Source organism: Somniosus microcephalus, chromosome 1, assembly GCF_052327205.1.
Source record: "Somniosus microcephalus isolate GS21.2 chromosome 1, FLI_Smic_1.0, whole genome shotgun sequence".
Classification (NCBI taxonomy): domain Eukaryota; kingdom Metazoa; phylum Chordata; class Chondrichthyes; order Squaliformes; family Somniosidae; genus Somniosus; species Somniosus microcephalus.
Genome location: NC_140987.1, coordinates 421159230 through 421180092, shown reverse-complemented (window position 1 = coordinate 421180092; position 20863 = coordinate 421159230). Strand labels below are relative to the sequence as shown.

At 42.7% G+C, this 20863-nt stretch overlaps 1 protein-coding gene across 1 annotated transcript in view; it reads right to left on the bottom strand.

Annotated features, from left to right (window-relative positions):
• kdrl (kinase insert domain receptor like) overlaps positions 1-20863 on the bottom strand; it is a 259302-nt gene that overhangs the window by 212557 nt on the left and 25882 nt on the right. The window contains exon 2 of the mRNA XM_085999532.1: positions 12838-12934. Within this exon, the coding sequence (XP_085855658.1) occupies positions 12838-12934 (97 nt within the window). The remainder of the gene's footprint in view (positions 1-12837; positions 12935-20863) is intronic.

Below are 20863 nucleotides of genomic sequence, written 5' to 3'. Positions count from 1 at the left end.
TTACCTGAACTTTTCTAAGGGAAAATAGATGTAGCATTATAGATCTCATGGTACTATTTGAATAAGTATTCGGTGCTGAGTACTGGTGAGGGCGATGGTTCCTCTGGGGAGTGCAGCCAGAGCCATGTCCACAGCACCATGGAAGGCTCAGTTGCACAGGCAGGGGGGAAGAGGAGAGGAAGTGCAATAGTGATAGGGGATTCAATTGTTAGGGGAGCAGACAGACGTTTCTGTAGCCACAGACGTGACTCCAGGATGGTATGTTGTCTCCCTGGTTCCAGAGTCAAGGATGTCACTGAACAGCTGCAGGGCATTCTGAGGGGGGAGGGTGAACAGCCAGAGGTCGTGGTCCATATTGGTCCCAACAACCTAGGTAGGAAGAGGGATGAGGTCCTGCAGGCAGAGTTTAGGGAGCTAGGAAAGAGGTTAAAAAGCAGGACCTCAAAGATAGCAATATCCGGAATACTACCAGTGCCACGTGCTAATGAATTCAGAAATAGGAAGATAGAGTAGATGAATGCATGCCTGGAGAGATGGTGTAGGAGGGAGGACTTTAGATTCCTGAGGAATTGGAACCATTTCTGGGGGAGGTGGGAGCTCTACAAGCCAGATGGGTTGCACCTCAATGGGAACGAGAACGGGACCAATATCCTCGCGGAAAGGTTTGCTAGTGCTGTTGGGGAGGGTTTAAACTAGCTTGGCAGGGGGATGGGAACCTAAGTAATAGAGTCAATAGGGAGGGAAGAAAAACTGGAATTGGAAAACAAAAACGTAGAAAATAAATTGGAAGGACAGAGGAATCAAGGGCTAGATAGTAGTCAAAGGAGGTTTGCCTGTACTAAATGGTATATACTTCAAGGCAAGGAGTATAGCGAACAAGGCAGATGAGCTGAGGGCACAGGTAGATACTTGGGACTATGATATTATAGCTATTACAGAGATGTGGCTGAAAGAGGGGCAGGTATGGCAGTTCAACATTCCTGGTTACAGGAATTTCAGACGGGATAAAGAGGGAGGTAAAAAGGGAGGGGGGGTTGTGGTGTTGATTAAAGAAACTATTACAGCTGTGAGGAGGGATGATATGTTGGAGGGATCATCAAACAAAGCCATATGGGTAGAATTGAAAAACTAAAAAGGGGTGATCACACTGCTGGGAGTGTACCCCAAACAGTGAGAGGGAGATAGAAGAACAAATATGTAGACAAATTTCTGAGAAGTGCAAAAACTATAGGGCAGTAATAGTAGGAGATTTCAGTGAAGGGTATAGAAGGTGCGGAATTCCCAAAATGCATCCAGGAGAACTTTTTTAGCCAGTATGTAGCAAGTCCAACAAGGGAGGGGACGATTCTAGACTTAGTTTTAGGGAATGAAGCTGGGCAGGTAGAAAGCATATCAGTGGGGGAGCATTTTGGTGCTAGTGACCATAATTCTGTTAGATTTAAGGTAGTTATGGAAAAGGACAAGGATAGGCCAGGAATAAAAATTCTAAATTGGGGAAAAGCAAATTTTTCTAAACTCAGAGGGGATTTAGCCATAGTGGACTGGAAACAGCTACTTGAAGGTAAATCAGTGTCAGAGCAGTGGGAGGCATTCAAGGAGGAGATCCGGAGGGTTCGGACCAAATATGTGCCCTTAAAAAAAAAAGGTGGGACTAACACATCTAGAGCCCCCTGGATGTCTAGAGACATACAGGGTAGGATAATGAAAAAAGGGAGGCGTATGACAGATACTGACAGCTAAATACTCCAGAATCTTTAGAGGAGTACAGAAAGTGCAAGGGTGCAATTAAAAATGATATTAGGAAAGCAAAGAGAGAGCATGAAAAATTCTTGGCAAGTAAAATCAAGGAAAACCCAAAGATGTTTTATAAATATATTAAGAGTAAGAGGATAACTAAAGAAAGGGTAGGGCCTATTAGAGATCATGAGGGTAATCTGTGTGTGGAGGCGGGAGACGTCGGTAGGGTTCTTAATGACTATTTTGCGTCTGTTTTCACAAAGGAGAGGGGCGAAGCAGACATTGTTATGGGGGGGGAAGGAGTGTGAAATATTAGATGACATAAACATAGTGAGAGAGGAAGTATTAAGGGGTTTAGCAGCTTTAAAAGTGGATAAATCCCCAGGCCCGGATGAAATGTATCCCAGGCTGTTAAGCAAAGCAAAAGAAGAAATAGCAGAGGCCCTGACCATTATTTTCAATCCTCTCTGGCTTCAGGTGTGGTTCCGGAGGACCGGAGGACTGTTAATGTGGTACCCTTGTTTAAAAAGGTTGAAAAGGATAGGCCGAGTAATTACCGGCCAGTCAGCCTAACCTCGGTGGTGGGAAAATTATTGGAAAGAATTCTGAAGGACAGGATAAATCTTAATTTAGAAAAACACGGATTAATCAAGGATAGTCAGCACAGATTTGTTAAGGGAAGGTCGTGTCTGACAAACCTGATTGAAATTTTTGAGGAGGTAACAAGGAGGGTAGATGAGGGTAGTGCATTTGATGTAGTGTATATGGACTTTAGCAAGGCTTTTGATAACGTTCCACATGGCAGACTGGTCACGAAGTTAAAAGCCCATGGGATCCAAGGCAAAGTGTCAAGTTGGATTCAAAACTGGCTCGGAGACAGGAAGCAGAGAGTAATGGTTGATGGGTGTTTTTTGACTGGAAGGTTGTTTCCAGTGGGGTTCTGCAGGGCTCAGTACTAGGTCCCTTGCTTTTTGAGGTATATATCAATGATCGTGACTTGGATATAGGGGGTATGATTAAGAAGTTTGCATATGATACTAAAATCGGCTGTGTGGTTGATACTGAAGAAGGAAGCTGTAGACTGCAGGAAGATATCAATAAATTGGTCAGGTGGGCAGAACAGTAGCAAATGGAATTCAATCCAGAGAAGTGTGAGTTAATGCATTTGGGGAGGGCTAACAAGGAAAGGGAATACACATTAAATGGTAGGACACTGAGTAGTGTAGAGGAACAAAGGGACCTTGGGGTGCATGTCCATAGATCCCTGAAGGTAGCAGGCCAGGTAGATAAGGTGGCTAAGACGGCATACAGAATGCTTGCCTTTATTAGCCGTGGCATAGAATACAAGAGCAGGTGGGTTATACTTCAAATGTGTAAAACACTAGTTAGGCCTCAGCTAGAGTACTGCGTGCAGTTCTGGTCACCACATTACAAGAAAGATGTGATTGCACTAGAGAGGGTACAGAGGAGATTTACAAGGATGTTGCTGGGAGTAGAGAATCTTAGCTATGTGGAAAGATTGGATAGGCTGGGTCTGTTGTCCTTGGAACAGAGGAGGCTGAGGGGAGACCTTATTGAGGTGTATAAAATTATGAGGGGCATAAATAAAGTGGATACAGAGGACCTATTTGCCTTAGCAGAGGGGTCAAAAACCAGGGGACACAGATTTAAAGTAATTGGTGGAAGGTTAAGAGGGGATTTGAGGGGAAATGTCTTCACCCAGAGGGTTGTGGGGTTCTGGAACTCACGGCCTGAAAGGATGGTTGAGGCAGGAACCCTAACCACATTTAAAAAGTACTTGGATGTGCACTTGGGATGCGGTAACCTGCAGGGCAACGGACCAAGAGCTGGGAAGTGGGATTAGGTTGGATAGCTCTTTGTTGGCCGGCACGGACACAATGGACTGAACTGGCCTCCTTCTGTGCTGTAACTTTCTATGATTCTATGATTCTAAGTTGGTAGCACCCTAGTATCTGGAGTCAGAAGGTTGTGTGGTTCAAGTCCCACTCCAGAGACTTGAGCAGAAAACTTTAGCCTGACACTGCAGTGCAGTACTGAGAGAAAGCTGCACTGTTGGAAGTGCTATTTTTTGTATGAGATGTTAAACTGCTCTCTCAGGTGGATGTAAAAGATCTCATGACACTATTTCAAAGAAGAGCAGGGGAGTTATCCCTGGTGTCTGGCCAATATTTATCCCTCAATCAACATCACTAAAACAGATTATCTGGTCATTATCACATTGCTGTTTGTGGGAGTTTGCTGTGCACAAATTGGCTGCTGTACTACCTATATTACAACAGTGACTACACTCCGAAATTATTTCATTGGCTGTAAAGTGTTGGGGACATCCTGAGATCATGAAGATTGCTATATAAATGCAAGTCTTTCTTTTTTTCTTCCCAATGTTCTGGCTAACATCCCTCCCTCAAGCAATACTACCAATATATAAGTTAACCAATCGTTCAATGAACTGCTCTTTCTGGACATTATTGGTGTTAAATGGCTGCTACATAAGAACAGTCATTGTACTTCAAAAGTAATTCTTTATGCCAATGACATGATAAAACATTGGCCCATATTTTGCTGCCAAAGTAACGCGAGTTTAATGGTGTTCGTAGAATCATAAAATGATTACAGCACAGAAGGAGGCCATTCGGCCCATCGAGCCCATGCCGGTTCTCTGCAAGAGCATTTCAGCTAGTCCCACTCCCCTGCCCTTTCCCCGCAGCACTGCAAATTTTTTTCCTTCAGGTACTTATCCAACTCCTTTTTGAAAGCCAGGATTGAATCTGCCTCCACCACCCTTTCAGGCAGTGCATTCCAGATCCTAACCACTCGCTGCATAAAAAGGTTTTTCCTCATGCTCACCATTATTAATGTGTAAATTGTCCAGCAACTTGTGGCGAGAAGGTGATACTCCATGTGTTGTAAATCGCCACAAGTTGCTGGATGATTTGCTCCATGAGTTTCATGAAATTACTGCATTTGCGCATTAATTGCCAATTAATCTCGCTGCAGAAAGTTAGGGCTGCTACTTAATAGCGTAAGTACCTTTTGAATGAGGAGATTTATGTTTTTGCAATGCCACTCAACCTCTCCAGCCCAGGAAGGGAACAATTTAAACTGTGCCATCTCATTTCTACAGGTAGTAAATTGTTGTTAGAGATTTTTTACATTTTAAGTTTTACGTTTGAATTTTTTTCTTACTTTTCCTTTCTATCTCTTTTCTCTCTTTCTTAATTCAATCTTTCTTTCACCCACTTTATTTCTCTTTCTGTACCTGATTTGATTCTAATTCACCCACTCTAATTCACCCTCCTTCCTCTGTTTCTTTCTCAATCCTTCAGTCTCATTTGTTGGTCCCATCGTTCACCAAGGTCCCAGCTGCCCCGCTGCCATCACCACGCCGTTATCAGCTCGCCCTTTCAGCAGCTTTATAGGGCAAAACAATTTTGGGCTGAAGGATGAGGGAAAAAGTCTAACTAACATGGCACGCCGCAAGATGCCCCGCTCCAGCGAAATCTGGGTCATTATATAAATACAACTGTACTATTATAATTTCATTAATTAACCATTAATTATAATCAGTGGGGTTGCGTAAAGTTCCAAAGGATCAGAAAGGACAGGATGTGTAAATAAATTAAAGACATAAACAATGAGGGATTGGAGATGGAGGGATTAAGACAGACTGTTAGATGCAGACTCCTGCTTTGTTTTTCAACTCACCAAAGTATGGAAAGTAATTTCCCCTGGTAGGCTGACAAGTGGAATTTTCCAGTCTAAGACTCACCAAGCAACTGGATATTGTAACCATTTTAACTAATAGCAGCTCTGCTACATGGAGACTGTCCTCCCAGCGAGGATTGTGCTGTGTGAAGTGAGCTATATGCCTTGGAGAGTAGTGAAATATAAAATGAAATACGAGGGCGGTCATTTAAAAAAAATCAATAAAAATATTTTCTACATTGCAGTGAACTCCCCGAGCAAAATGGACATTTCATTCCATTCCATTGATGCTCTAAATCTATAATAATCTGTCTGGTTTTAGGATATACTTATTTTAAATGCATACAGAACTTTGTCCATTCTCAGTATGCAAGAGTTGACATTTTTTTTGATGCAAGAAACACATTTCACAGATTATTCGCTCTCAGACTGTAACGTATATTTGGAGGAAAGTATAAGCAAAACAGGTCAAAAAGACAGTTTTGTGGAATAAGAATGACTTTAAAAGGGGTCTTTCAGAAAATACCACATTATAAAACAATGAGCATTGAAAAACAATTATAGATACAATGCTGTTACAACAGAAAGAGCACAGGTTACAGGTTACAGTATACAAAAGACCATTATAATCCAGTAAAAAGAATATTCTATTTTACATAAAATGGCTTTGTTTTGCCACATGAAAATACCAGACAGCTTAATTTCCAATATGGGGGGAAAATTGGCTCGCGCCCCCTTTGAGGCGTTAACTTTGCTTGGGCGCTACTGTTAGCACCCCAAAAAAGTTAGCGTCCCCACACCCAAAATTCAATGGTAGCGCCCCAAGCAGGAGGCAGGGCACTATTGGAAGCACCCCTCCTCCCTCTTGGGGCGCTCCCATAGAATATCACAGTGCTACATGCAGCAGTGCCAAGCACGTCGGTTGTAGCGCCATGGTACTGCAAGCCTCCTTCCCCTGACCGAGGCCCTGCTCGGCCAGCAAACGAGCCCGGCACTCAAAGAGGAGTGCCGGGCTGACAGATCGCAGCCGGCACCCCGCAGCAGGAGGTGAGAGGGGGCAGGTGCAGGCAGGCGGCCCAAATAAAAATGGCTGCCTGACACCTGCACTTTAATTATCGCCGACCTGGCCGCAAAACGCTCCCCTGACCCTGTCAGACATAACGTCTGGTGGTAGGTCAGGGAGCGCGAGCCAAATTTGCGGCTGGGGCGCGAGTGGGGCACTGCGCACGGCGACGACATCATCGCTGGAGGTGCAGCGCCACAGGGCACTACCGCCGCCGCTAACCTCCCGCTGAATTTCACGGGAGGCATTAGTGGCACCGTGCCCGGGCGCTAGTTGTTTTGGGCCCCATTGAGGCGCTAACGGGAGGCACAAAGCAACCGAATTTTTCCCCTTAGGGTCAAGATGTCTTCTGTGCACTATGTGCAGCAAAATTGTAAATGGAGAATTTGTAAACAGGGTTATGATTTTGTTGTGCATACCACACAAAGAAAATCTTCCCCCTAGCCTATTGTCCTGTCCTTCAAGAAAGCCGTTAACGGACAGCCTTAGTCTAATTTCTTGTGGGCATGAACCCACAACATAAAACAATCCTCATAATAGAGTCCTTAAGGACTGCAATTGCACAGCATAATCTAGGAAACAGTATTTGTCTATTGGGCTGCATGGGGTGTCTCAATGCTAACATAAGGTGCATATAACGTTATATGATAGGCATTTAACACCATAATTGCCAATTACCGCGCTCTCTATCACCGTAACAGGTACCACAGATAAATGTTGACCCTTTTATAATGCATTTCTTACTGAGCTAATATGAAATGGGACTTTTCAATGCATTCTAAAATGGAATGGAGTGACCCACTCAGCAATTTTAACACATAAAATAGATGTTGTATGTGTGTATTTACGTTCTGCCAAGTGATGCTCACTATTGACCAAATTGGACTGATGAGTATAAAGCAAAATGTAGGCTCTTTCAGCTGAGTAATGCTTAGAATTGTAGAACTGTGCCAGCTCACTGAAAGAACTATCCGCTTAGTCCCATTCATGTGCCCTTTCCCTATACCCTTTAATTGTTTTCCTTTTTTATTCTATGTTGCATCAATGCCCTATGTAAAAAGAATTTCCTTACTATTCCCTTCATTCTTTTAGTGATGATTTTAAATGCACGCCCTCTAGTTACTGGCTTGCCAGCCAGTAGAAAGAGATTCCTTATTTAACTCATCAAAATCCTTCATATTTTTAACACAATCTGATACCCTCTTAACCTTCTCTGTTCTAATGAAAGGAACCTAATTTTTCTAATTACTCTTCATAGTTAAAGCCTCTCATCCTTGGTATCATCTTAGTAAATTTCTTTTGCATCTTTTCCATGGCCTTGACATCCTTCCAAAAGAAGGGAGCCCAAAACTAGACACAATATTTTACTTGCAGCCTCTCCAATGATTTGCATAGGTAGAACATTACCTCTTTGCTTTTGCCCCTAATTTCAAACCTAGGATCCCATATGCTTTTTTGCTGCTTTATCAACTTTTCCTCCTACTTCACAAAAAGACATCTCTCAGATTTGTCAGGCCAAAGAAAAAGTGCCTCCAAGGAATCTTTGCTTCAATGGAAGCTAAAAATCTGGTACAGTAATGTAATCAATCCCCTCTAAGATTGCTTACCTTACTCCTGGCATGGACTATGGCCGTTTCTGGGGCCCCAGTGGAACTCATGTCAACACTCAGCTGACATAAGCCCCGCGGAAGTCTTTTAAGGGCATATAGGGCAGAATTCCGGTGGTAGCCAAGGAGCTCCCTTGACCTACCTCAATGACGGAGAGTGGGGCGGGCGGAAGATGCACTCATTCCCCCCCACCCCCATCAGAAAATGTCTGGAGCTAAAAAATGAGACAGAGTTCAGGCTTAACACAATTCCACACCATTTTCCAGTGATTTCACCAGAGATCCACCCCAGTTACATCTTTGGTATTTTGGGCCCAATGGGAAATTCAAATGGGAACATTTTCTAATGATTCTGCTATTCCTGTAGGATGATTTATTGTAAAGAATATAAAATACTGTGGCAAGTGTTCAAGAGTACAACACATTCTATGGGTTTGGATGACGCCCATAGCCATTGGACCTCACTATCGTATCTCTCAGTTTTCCTTTGAATCATTGAAATGCTGACCTCAAAGCAGCTTAACTAATTTTGTACAATTCCCATTTGAAGTATATTTTTCCATTGATTGAAATACCTGCTTCAAGCATATAATTTAGCATGAATTGCAACCAAGTATATTCTCGAAGTATATTTTAGATTTCACTCAGAGGTGCAACTAACTTTAAAAACACAATAACATACATAGTACCTGATAGAGTTATATTTGCTTTTATTTCAGAAACAGCATAAAAACAATCACACATAAATAGCGTGTGAAATAGTCAGCTCTGTCATTTTTAACGTAAAACTGAAATGCATGAACTAGAAATGCTCTGATGTTCAGATTAACAATCAGTGGGACACAGATAAATATTTGCCCTGTCAGTTTGAAAAGATATTACGGGTTTAAATCAAGCAGGTTACACATATGTAGGTAGTTAATCATCCTGCTTTCAGGATATCTCATCTCTCCCATCCTGCTCCCTGTTATGTTAAGGTCTTCCCACCCTGTCCCAGTCCTGTATACTGTTTATTTAACCCTATTCCCTCCCCTGGTCTTTTTTTTAAAAGTTAGGTTCAAATTGTAGTTTGGGTTGTTAAAAAGGTTAACTAAAAGTCATAGACCAGCCTCACAAACATTGAATTAACTTTCTTTTAACTCTTGTATGCTGCTTTTTTTCATTCTGAGAGATGTCTTTGTGCAAAGTATTACTTATCTGACAGGATCTCCCTGAATAATGCACTTTTCGGTCTATTTTGATCAGTAGTTAGCATTGCTTGGCGTAAAACAAATACTTTGTCTTGCAAGTGATGAAAGACTGCTCAATGCTGGGCAATGCTGGGCAACTCATCAATTAAATAGAACAGTTGCACAGGCACTGATTTATTTACAATACATTCAACTACATTTGCTTATAGATATTATTGCCTCATAGAGTAACCAAGCTGATTTCAGGAAAATAGGAAACTTTGAGATGACCTAACTGAAAATTTGCAAGCTTATAAAGTGAATTCTAAATGGATTCAGACAAATTGTTCCCTATGATGATGGGTTCAAAAAACAGGAAACACAGGAAATTAGTACTCATTAAAGTAAGGAATCAGTAGATGATGTGTGAGGGAAGTCCATGATAGAATAATCATACGTAGCTTTGATGAAGCGAGCTTGATGAGCCAAATGGCTTTAATCAAATAACTAGACTTTATTATATTCTAAATTAATATTTACAAAGGGAAACCAGGTGGAACAGACTTGTAGAACAAGTTGAAGTGAACACAATAAATAGGTTCAAAGCTAGATTGGGGGTCGATTTTCAATTGCTGTTTCCTGTTTCTTGCAAGTTTCAGGTGGGCCTGTAAACGAGCGAGCAGCAAACCCACCTGTTTCCAGCGGGAGGCTGCTTACATCTGCAAATCGGGGTCCTATACTGATCGTAGGACCCTGATTGCAATTTTCAGCTACAAATGCGCAAAGCGTACGCCACGCATGCTCCGCCCATTTGTAGCAGGCACTGAGTGAATTAGCCAGCGATCCTTAAAAAGACTGCTGGAGGCCACCTCAAAAATTGCTGAAGAATTTTTACGTTTTAATATTTGTTGGACCAAGTTGAGCAGGTTTGCCAACTCTCCCCATCCCCGCCTAAACTGCCGGTTGGCTCAGCATGGAAGCCAGTCTATTTCTTGCGCTCTCACGAACGGCGAGCTGCACATTTGACGTCTGCAGCTCGCCTGTGGCATTTAAACGAGAGGTGAGCCCAAAAATGGTTCAGGTCTTCCAAAACTGACTTTGAGTGGGCATTGCGGTTGCTCTGCTGACTTCATGCTTGTTTCTGGTGGAATCACAGAATCACAGAAACCTCACAGTACAGATAGAGGCCATTTCGGCCCATCGAGCCTGCACCGACACATATCCCACCCGATCCCCGTAACCCCTACACCAACACATATCCCACCCTATCCCCGTAACCCCACTTATTTAATCCCCCTAACACTAAGGGTCAATTTTTATCATAGCCAATCAACCTAACCCGCACATCTTTGGACTGTGGGAGGAAACCGGAGCACCCGGAGAAAACCCACGCAAACACGGGGAGAATGTGCAAACTCCACACCGACAGTTACCCGAGGCCGGATTCGAACCCGGGTCTCTGGCGCTGTGAGGCAACAGTGCTAACCACTATGCCACCGTGCTGTCAAACATTCTCCAACATCTTTCTAGAGAAAGGGGGACTAGGGATATAGAAGGGCTTAGGAAGGTATCTAAGGTGGGACTAAGATCGGCCAAAAGAGGGTTAACTTATTAGGCCTGGTGGAGTTTTCCTGTTCCTGTTTTTTATGTGTATCATCTTAGACCACTTGGTAGCACTCTTCAAACCCAGAACCTTCAGATCCATAGGTAACTCACCTAATTTGGACTGACATTCCTATGCAGTGTTGGAAGTGTCTTCTAGATTGCCACCTTTTGCCAAAAATGGGCAGAGGATTGTGTCAGAAGCATGATTTAGGAGAATATTTTAAAAAATTCCTGCCTTTTACCTGTTTTCCAGCTCTTTGTTCAGATGCTGTCGTGCTCCTTATCGTTTTTTTATATTAATTTTTATAGAGTTTTGATTTAGTTCCTACATATATTTGGAGGTATTCCAATGGTTCCTAGTTATTACGTAAGGTATTTATGTGGATTCTTTCTTTCTCTATTTTTATAACCAGGACTAGCTGTTTCTCTGTTGGTGGCACTGAACTGCATGTGAAGGATTTAATGGTTTTACATATGCTGGAATAGTTTGAATTGGTCTGATTTTGATATTTTGCTGCAAAACCCACAACAGTGGCCAAATAAAATGCCAAAATGGACAAAAACGTTGACAACTAGACATTTCCTGACTGGTGTGCATTAAAAATAATTTAAAAAGTAGTCTGTGAGCAAAATAGACGTCCAAACAAAGAATGGGTGGGCGACTACCTTAGTACTGTACCTTTGGATGAGCTATTAATCCACAATGCCCTCTGTCTGTGCCGGTGTTTCAGATGGATGCTTAAGAACTTATGGCACTACTCAAAGAAGAACATGGAGATCTGTGCCTGGCCAACATTCCTCCCCTAATCAATAGCACCAAAAAAAACCTAACTGGCCATTTAGCACATTGTTGTTTGTGGGATGTTGCTAGTGCAGAATGGCTGTGTTGCTTACATGTCTCCAACGCTTCAAAGCTAATTAAATTGTGTGAAATATTTGAAATTTTTTGATGCGATAAGATGCTACACGAATGTATTATGAAATATTCAATAGGAATAGATAGATGGATAAAAGATGCATCATATTCCTACATTAAGATGCATATATCATATAGCCAGATGTAAAAAACTACTTCCATGGGTTGAATGTTATGAATAATAGTGAGCAGTATTTACACCTTCCAGACACTATATTGAGTTCAACAATTTCAGATCATAACCACTGCTCCCATTTTTTCAGACAGCAGGTGCGGTAATGGTTCTGCTGTTGCCATTTACACCTCCTCTAGACCCATCTTTTGTTACTTTACTTATCCCATTACCACCATTATTGCCTCGCACAATATTCCCTTTTGTCATTTAATCACTCCTGCCTTCCACTCTATCACAGACCCCTCCCTTTTGTTCTTTCCTCCTCTCCCCCCTTTTCCTACCTCTGTACTTGCTTAAATCCTGTTATATCTATAACTTTTTCCAGTTCTGATGAAAGGTTATCAACCTAAAACATTAACTCTGTTTCTCTCTCCACAGATGCTGCCTGACCTGCTGAGTATTTCCAGCAGCTTCTGTTTTTATTTCAGATTTCCAGCATCTGCAGTATTTTGCTTTTGTATTAGTATTTATAACTGGTTGGCTTTAAGTAATGTTGTCATATTGACTGAACCCACAGTAATGTATAACCATTTGCTTTGTGCGAGTTGATTAAAGAAGAGGGAGTAATACTTCAGCAGTAGTAGACCCAGTCGCACTATGTATGATATACAGACAGTTTTCAATCAGGCTGGAAAATTCGATGGACCACTATGATAAAACTAACAATCCAGTCACCTCATCTATTTTGATGCATTAGTTGATCTATAGGGTAGAATCGCCGATAGAATCTCTTGAATGCCAGTTAAAATGATGACACGCTGTATGGAGAGAAAGTAGGTGAGAGAGAAAAGGAAAACAGAAAGAAGTATCTTATGGTAAAAAGGTAAATGTAATCTCACCTGCATGTGATTGTGAGTGTTCCATTTACTTCAATGACCAGCTGCTTGTCAGATATAGTCAGTTCTGGTGCAATCAGCTTGACTCGAGGAGCTGAACCTGAACAAAGAAAAACCATAGCATGCCTTTAGTTACATACCATTCGCTGTGGTTCAAAAAGGCCAAATTCACTGGAGCGCTGATTAACAAGTCATGAGAAGTTACTATAAAAGCATTGACAATGACTGATAGCGTCAACTAGTGAATTTCATACATTTCATTGGCATGATAAGTTTACTGTTTCTGTTGATACTTAACATCGGTCATCCATATAAAAAGCAACATAAAAGGAGCATTATGATTTCTAATAGACCAAAACCTACATAAACTTGGCAGTGCCAAAGTGCCATCAAGTGAATTAAACAAAAGGAATTCTAAACTATTGTCTTGATGTCGAGAATGGAGGATCAACCTTGTAAAAGGCGTTTTCATTATCTCCCCTCCCCACTATCTCTGAGTGACGTTGTTTGCCGTCACATATTCTTCAGTTAAACGAGTAAGCTTTGCTCTGGGCTGTGGACTGCAGGCCACTATTGATGTCCTATGAAATATCATTGGTTGGCACACTTCAAACAGGGATCACTGATTAGTTTTCCTTTCTTGCTGAAGAGGAAATGTCTCGCCATATGATGTCCCATCCATCATATGTGTCTGCAAACTTGATGGAATTTATTAGACTAAGAGAAATTGAACACACCAGTGCCCATTTTGTGCCTTGAAAATGGGCGGCCAGCAGTTGAAAATCAGAGGGTACCACAGCTGCTCCTTTGACGCCCAAGGCCTAGCTGATGAAATATTCAGGCGGGCCAGTAAATGGACGAGCAGCCCGCATGCCTGAAACAGGCATACGGCTGCTTAACTATGCAACTCGGCACCTCAAATGCAAAATTCAGGTACAAGTGGGTGGAGTGCAAGGTTCACTCTTTTTTTTTGGTGCGCGGTCCCTTTAAGTGGCTGCACGGCCCATTCAAATTCCCACCCATATAAAAGCCAGCGAGCAGCCTGTGTCGGACCACCAGACTGCTGTGCGGCCGAGTGGCCGTGCAGCTTAGCGGGAACGTTGGTGGAGCGTGCACTGTGCACATTCTAACTCAGTTATACCAGGCGCAGAGTGGCCTAACCAGCGGTCCTTAAAGGAACCACAGTAGGCCGCTCAAAAAACGGCCCAGTAAATTTTGCACTTTTTACCTTTGTGGGCCCAGGAGAAGTAAGAGTGCTCCTCCTGGACCCACAAATAAACTCTGGCCCACAGCAGGCCCATTCAAGGTCCCCTCCCCAGGATTGCTTCCCCTTCCCAGGTCTGAATTCTATTTTGTTCATCTGTGGCCCTAACCAATAAAGTCTTTTATCATTGGCCCATATTATCCGATGCCTATGGGTGTGTTCGAGCTGTGTACACACCGGTAGGGACATTGGCAATGCCGGTTTCAAGCATGCGAAGAGCATGCGCTGAAAACCAGCATTTCCGATCTGTCAAGAATGCTCCTGACAGATCGCATGCCTGCCCTGGAGAAGGGCCTCTACGGGGGGAGAGTTCCGCTTTCTGCAGAACCTCCGCCTGCTGAAAACACTTCAAAATCTTACGCCTGGTAAAAGCAAGCGTAAGGCCTACTTTTACCAGCATAAGAGTTGAAAAAAAGTTTTTTTAAAAAAATGTTCTCACTCATTTATAATTTAAAAATACTTTAAAAAATGGCACGTTTATTTTTAGCCCTGTAAAAAACTTTAATTATTACATTTTTGTTTAAAATATTTAATTTAATGTAATTTTAACTCAGTGATTAAAAAAAAATGTATTTAATGTTTTGATGTGTTTTTGGGGTGATCTCCATTCATATATTTGACAAATCTATCTGTCAAAAGTATGAAGGGAGATTCCCTTCTCCTATTGACTGGCCTGGCCCATGTGATCCCAGGGACGCTTGCGAACTGCATGTACCCCGGGATACATGGGCCCTGGGCATTTCAACTGTGGAGGGGCCCAGCATCAGAAGTGCCCGGGCTTCGGGAGACCTCAGGTAAGAGCATAGATTTTTTTCAGATCGGAGGCATCCGCACGCAGGAAGCCTCCTATCGGAAATTACAGGTCATTATTATCTATGTAACTAATTTCAGTAACTATGAAACCCATATAAACTAAATGCTATATTCCAAAACAAGTCATTTTATGTTACAAGCTGTAGCAGATGCTGATATAGAAAATGAGTTTTCAAGTTACGTTGAAAAATGTTGCACAAGGCATTCTGTTTTTCTGCTTATCGTGACTCAAGTTTCTCTCACACCCTGCTACTAGATTACCTATTTAGCAAATATTTCTGCCTGGCATTACTGCCAGTTTCTACCTTTGATACATAAGTACACATTAATTTAATTATGTGTACATGGCACAGCAAACATGCATTTAATGCATGCTTACTACTATCACTCTCTTTTTACAACTGTAGGGTAGAAATTGCTGTTGATGATATTGGTAAATGAACGCTTAACACATTTGTGTAACATTCCCCTGTCTGCTACTGCACTGATGGCCTTAATCCAATAATTTTACATGAGTTAAGGTGTCCATTGAAATAGTGGACAGAGGAATGTCATACAAAGGTGCTAAGTGTTCATCCGCCAATGTCATCAATACTAATGCCCAGCCTTAGATATGACCTTATTACAACAGCGACTCCACTTCAAAAAATTACTTAATTGACTGTAAAGTGCTTTGAGACGTCCGGTGGTCGTGAAAGGCGCTATATAAATGCAAGTCTTTCTTTCTTTCTTAAAGTGACCATCAATAAAAGAGGTTATCTTGTAAACTACAGGGATGAAAATAACCCTTGACTTGGGATCTGAGACAATTTGAATAGACTCAGATCAATTTTTAGGAGGAATGTTGGCCAGGACATTTGGAGAACTCCCTGCTCTTTGAATATTCCCAATTCACCTTCAATATCTATTTGAGCCACCAGAAGAGCCAGACAGGATTTTGGTTTAACTTCCCATTTAATGGTGGCACCTCCCATAATGTAACAGTGCTGCAATGTAATGCCAGTTGAGATTATGCTCTTAGGTCCCGGCGTGGAACCTGAACTCCTATCTTCTGAATCACTAATGAGAGTGTTACCGACTGAGTTGGTTGTCATTATTGAATTTGAATACTGGACAAAGAAACGGTTCTGTCATAAACTTGACATTCTCCCATTTTAATCACTTTGTTGACCTTTTCTTTTAGCTCAAGAGTAGATTCTAACTTGCATCTCTTCTCCAGGGACAGGAAGGCAGTATCTATATATTACTATAATAAATCTTGCATAGGGCACACACTTCCTGTTCACAAACCTTGCTTCCTGTTGTCACCATTTTGTATCACACTTTTCTGTCAACATTTACCATTGTAAATTGCTATATCAATTGAGTATTGTGTGCAGTTTTGGTCGCCTTATCTGAGGAAGGACGTTCTTGCCATGGAGGGAGTGCAGCGAAGATTCACTAGGCTGATACCTGGGATGGCAGGAATGACGTATGAGGAGAGAATGGGTCGATTGGGCTTATACTCACTGGAGTTTAGAAGATTGAGAGGGGATCTCATCGAAACCTATAACATTCTGTCAGGCCTGGACAGACTAGATGCAGGAAGGATGTTTCCGATGGCCGGGGAGTCCAGAACCAGGGGTCATAGTCTAAGGATAAGGGGTAAGCCATTTAGGACTGAAATGAGGAGGAATTTCTTCACCCAGAGAGTGGTGAACCTGTGGAATTCTCTGCCACAGAGGGCGGTGGAGGCCAGTTCATTAAATATATTCAAGAAGGAGTTGGATATATTTCTTAAGGCTAAAGGGATCAAGGGATATGGGGAGAAAGCAGGGACCGGGTACTGAATTTGGATGATCAGCCATGATCTCATTGAATGGCGGAGTAGGCTCGAAGGGCCGAATGGCCTACTCCTGCTCCTATCTTCTATGTTTCTATGTTTCTATCAAATGTCACAAAGTAGCTGGTGGTTCTGGCACCAGATATGTCTGTGGAGTGAGTTTGTGAAGTTTCTCTCCCAACTCCATTGCCATCTTGTATATAAAAAATATTTAGAATCACCAAACGATCATGGACAATTTATTATATAAGTTTAAAAAATTGTGCATGGTACTCCGATAAAATCAGCTCTTGACTGCTCTTCCAGTGTGGTACAGTGCCCGCATCTTAATTTCAAGAGATGGAGGAAAATCAGGCAGCTGGATGCAAAAGTAAACAATATATTGGCACAAACAAATTGCAAAATCAATGGAAAACGTTTGCCTATCATGCCCTTTGAAAGTTTTCTAGGAATGAACAGTAGCTTTTGAATTGAATTATACAGAAACTACACACCTAGAAATTATACACCTGGAGGCCTGGAATGCATAAGAGGATATATTAAGATCCTACATTTGACAAGCATGAATTTCAGGCCATAGAGCACAAAAAAACAGTACCCTGTCCCTTTAATTATTTTGTGGCATGCTTGAACAAAAATGACACATATTATATAAGATTGCAGTAACTCTATCTCTTACTCTTGCATCCTTTCTGTGTCCTTTCATTACTGTTTGAAGTGCTTGGAATGCACTTTAACCAACAACATTTCAAATGAATGTCGAGCTTTGATGAAACAAACCCTAGTAGATAAGAGTGTAACCTATAATCATGGCCTTAGCTCTTAAACGCCTCTCAAGTGGAGGGGGAGAATCTAACCTTTCAAAGCAGAAGCAGGAAAAATGTTTTCTTTGCACCAATTCTGAATGCAAATTTTATTCATTAAAAATCATGCAAAACCCCAAACTTTAAATTGTGGTACTTGTGGCCGGGTCTGAAATTGAATTATTAAAGTAATATTTTGTTTGCTTTTAACCATCACAAATCTTTTCCAAAGGCGGCATCAATTTAAAATGATCACTGAAGTAGTGAGGAGAGAAGTGTGGCTTTATACAGAGGGTTATTGGAGCATGGAATGCTTTGCAACAGGGAGTGGTTGAAGCAGAGACTATTGGATCTTATAAGGGAACATTAGGAGGATAAAGCAGGGTAGTGGGATTAGTTTTGGATAGCTCTAGCAAAGAGATGGGCCAAATGGCTTTCTTTGTGCTGTAAACTTCTTTAGTTCGAAGTGAATAATATTCTACTTTTTTATGCCAGAAACTAGTCCTATTTCACTGAAGTGCTTCTATTATTATCTCCTTTTATAAAACACTATAAAAGGATTATGATTCCAAATGGATGAATATCAAACTAACACAGCATTCGCACGCTTACTTAGTGAATAGTGTTAAACTAATTGGGGGCTGAAAAGATCTAGGAGTTATAACATGTTCAGTCACTGTGGAGCAGCAATCAACAAAGTTAACAGAAAACCTTGCAATATTGCCAAATCATTAGAGTGCAAGTCTAAGGCCCTCATTTTGAAACTGTTCAGAGCTCTTGTCTTGTCACATCTTGAATACTGAGTTCAGTTCATAGAATTATAAAATCATACAGCACAGAAGGAGGCCATTTGGCCCATTGTGATTATGCCGGCTCTTTGAAAGAGCGATCCAATTAGTATCACTCCCCTGCTCTCTTCCCATAGCCCTGCAATTTTTTCCTCTTCAAATATCCAGTTCTTGTCCTATCCAGTACTGGCCACTGAGACAGAAGAAAAACATCTAAGCCCTGGATAGGGTGTAGAGCAGGGCAACAAGGCTGATTGTGAGTTATGAGAACAAAATAGAAAATCTAAGATGGCTCAGTCTTGCAATGAGGTGAATTAGAGATATACAAGATACAAAATGGAATAGAAAGAGTAAATTCAGAACTGCAAGACAAAGGGACATTGATACAAAGTGGTTAAAGGCAAATATGTCTTTATGCAAAGGGTGATGAATACCTGAAATAGTCTTCTTGGTAGAATTGTAGAGGCAAAGATTCTGGAATCGATGAAGAAGGAGTTAGATGTTGTGATGAAGGAGACAATGGCCAAGAGTTTCTGCTTAGGGTGCAATTGCCGATCCGGGTGCAAATTGCGTGCTAAATTGCGTTAGTTTTAAGAAATGCATATTGCCGAATGTAAAATCTTCCATGAACCAGACCAATCAGGCAGTGCTTTAGAACGTAATATTTCTAAAGCATTTTATTAATATAGCTGAAAATGGGTTTATCAAAAAAAAATGAGCATTTTTAATCAGCGTCTAGTCACCTACCTGTGAGTAACCCGAATTTAAATAACTGAAAATGACTTATAATAAACTTCTATGTTTCTATACAGAACCATTTACTAGTTACATTGGTGTACAGTAGTCAGTTTCTTAGTAAATAAAAAAAAAATAAAAGCTTTTAAAACTCTTGGCCATTGTCTCCTTCAGCACAACATCTCATAGAGTCATAGGCCTAGAAATTCGGTTTTGGCGCAGCGAGGGCTTTAGCGCCGGAAGTTAGTGCTGGCGCTAAGTCCCCCTGCGCGCGCCAAAAATTCAGTAGCGCCGCGCCCAAACGGCTGCCGGCGCTACTGAGGGGTCTCAGCGCCTCAAAACTGGCGCCACGCGCCGCATTGCGGCGCTATTCCGGTGCTGCGGCGCCCGCTGCGGTGCGGCAGGCTCGGGAAGTGCAGGCCTCCTCCTTCCGTTAAGGAGGAGCTGCCTGCACCCGGCCGCGGCCCGCGATAATCTTTTTAAAAATGAGCCCGGCACCTCGGACAAGTGCCGGGCTTGCTTCTGTTCCGGGGGGGGGGGCGGGGGGAAGTCCGGGGAGGGAGCTGCGGCCAGGCGGCCGGTGGGAAAGCGGCCGGCCGCCGCGGGGCCTTTAATGCGCCGGCGCAAAGTTGTGTAAGGCACCTCTGCCAGAACGTTGCTTGCGGCTGCCACGGGCGAGGCGGCCGCAACTCAATTTCCGAGTTCGGGCGGGTTACCATGGCAACCGGGACGCTGCGCACACCGATGACGTCATCGGTGCCGGCGCAGCGCTACCGGCCTAACGCCGATTTAGGGCCCCTGTCAATTTCTAAACTGGCCATAACTTCGGCGCTAGGCCCTCTAGCGCCTCAAAAGCGGCGCTAAGGCCAGTGAATTTCTAGGCCATAGAGTTTTACAGCACAGAAAGAGGCCCTTCGGCCCATCGTGTCTGCGCCGCCCATCCATCCCTGTCCAGTCTAATCCCATTTTCCAGCATTTGGTCCATAGCCTTGTATGCAATGGCATTTCAAGTGCTCATCCAAATGCTTCTTGAATGTTGTGAGGGTTCCTGCCTCCACCACCCTTTCAGGCATTGAGTTCCACATTCCAACCACCCTCTGGGTGAAAAAGTTCCTCCTCAAATCCCCTCTAAATCTCCTGCCCCTTACCCTGAATCTATGCCCCCTTGTTATTGACCCCCCCACTAAGGGGAAAAGTTCCTCTTTATCTACCCTATCTATGCCCCTCATTATTTTGTACACCTCAATCAGGTCCCCCCTCAGCCTTCTCTGCTCCAAGGAAAACAACTCCAGCCTGTCCAGCCTCTCTTCATAGCTGAGGCGCTCCATCCCAGGTAACATCCTGGTGAATCTTCTCTGCACCCTCTCCAAAGCAATCACATCCTTCCTATAGTGAGGCGACCAGAACTGCACACGGTACTCCAGCTGTGGCCTCACCAGCGTTTTGTACAGCTCCATCATAACCTCCCTGCTCTTATATTCTATGCCTCGGCTAGTGAAGGCAAGTATCCCATATGCCTTTTTAACCACCTTATCTACCTGCTCCGCTGCCTTCAGGGATCTATGTACGTGTACACCAAGGTCCCTCTGACCCTCTGTACTTCCTAGGGTCCTACCACTCATTGTGTATTCCCTTGCCTTATTTGTCCGTCCAAAATGCATCACCTCGCACTTTTCAGGGTTAAATTCCATTTGCCACTTCTCCGCCCATCTGACCAACCCGTTTATATCGTCCTGTAGCTGGAGGCTTTCCTCCTCGCAATTTACCACCCCACCAATTTTCATGTCATCTGCGAACTTACTGA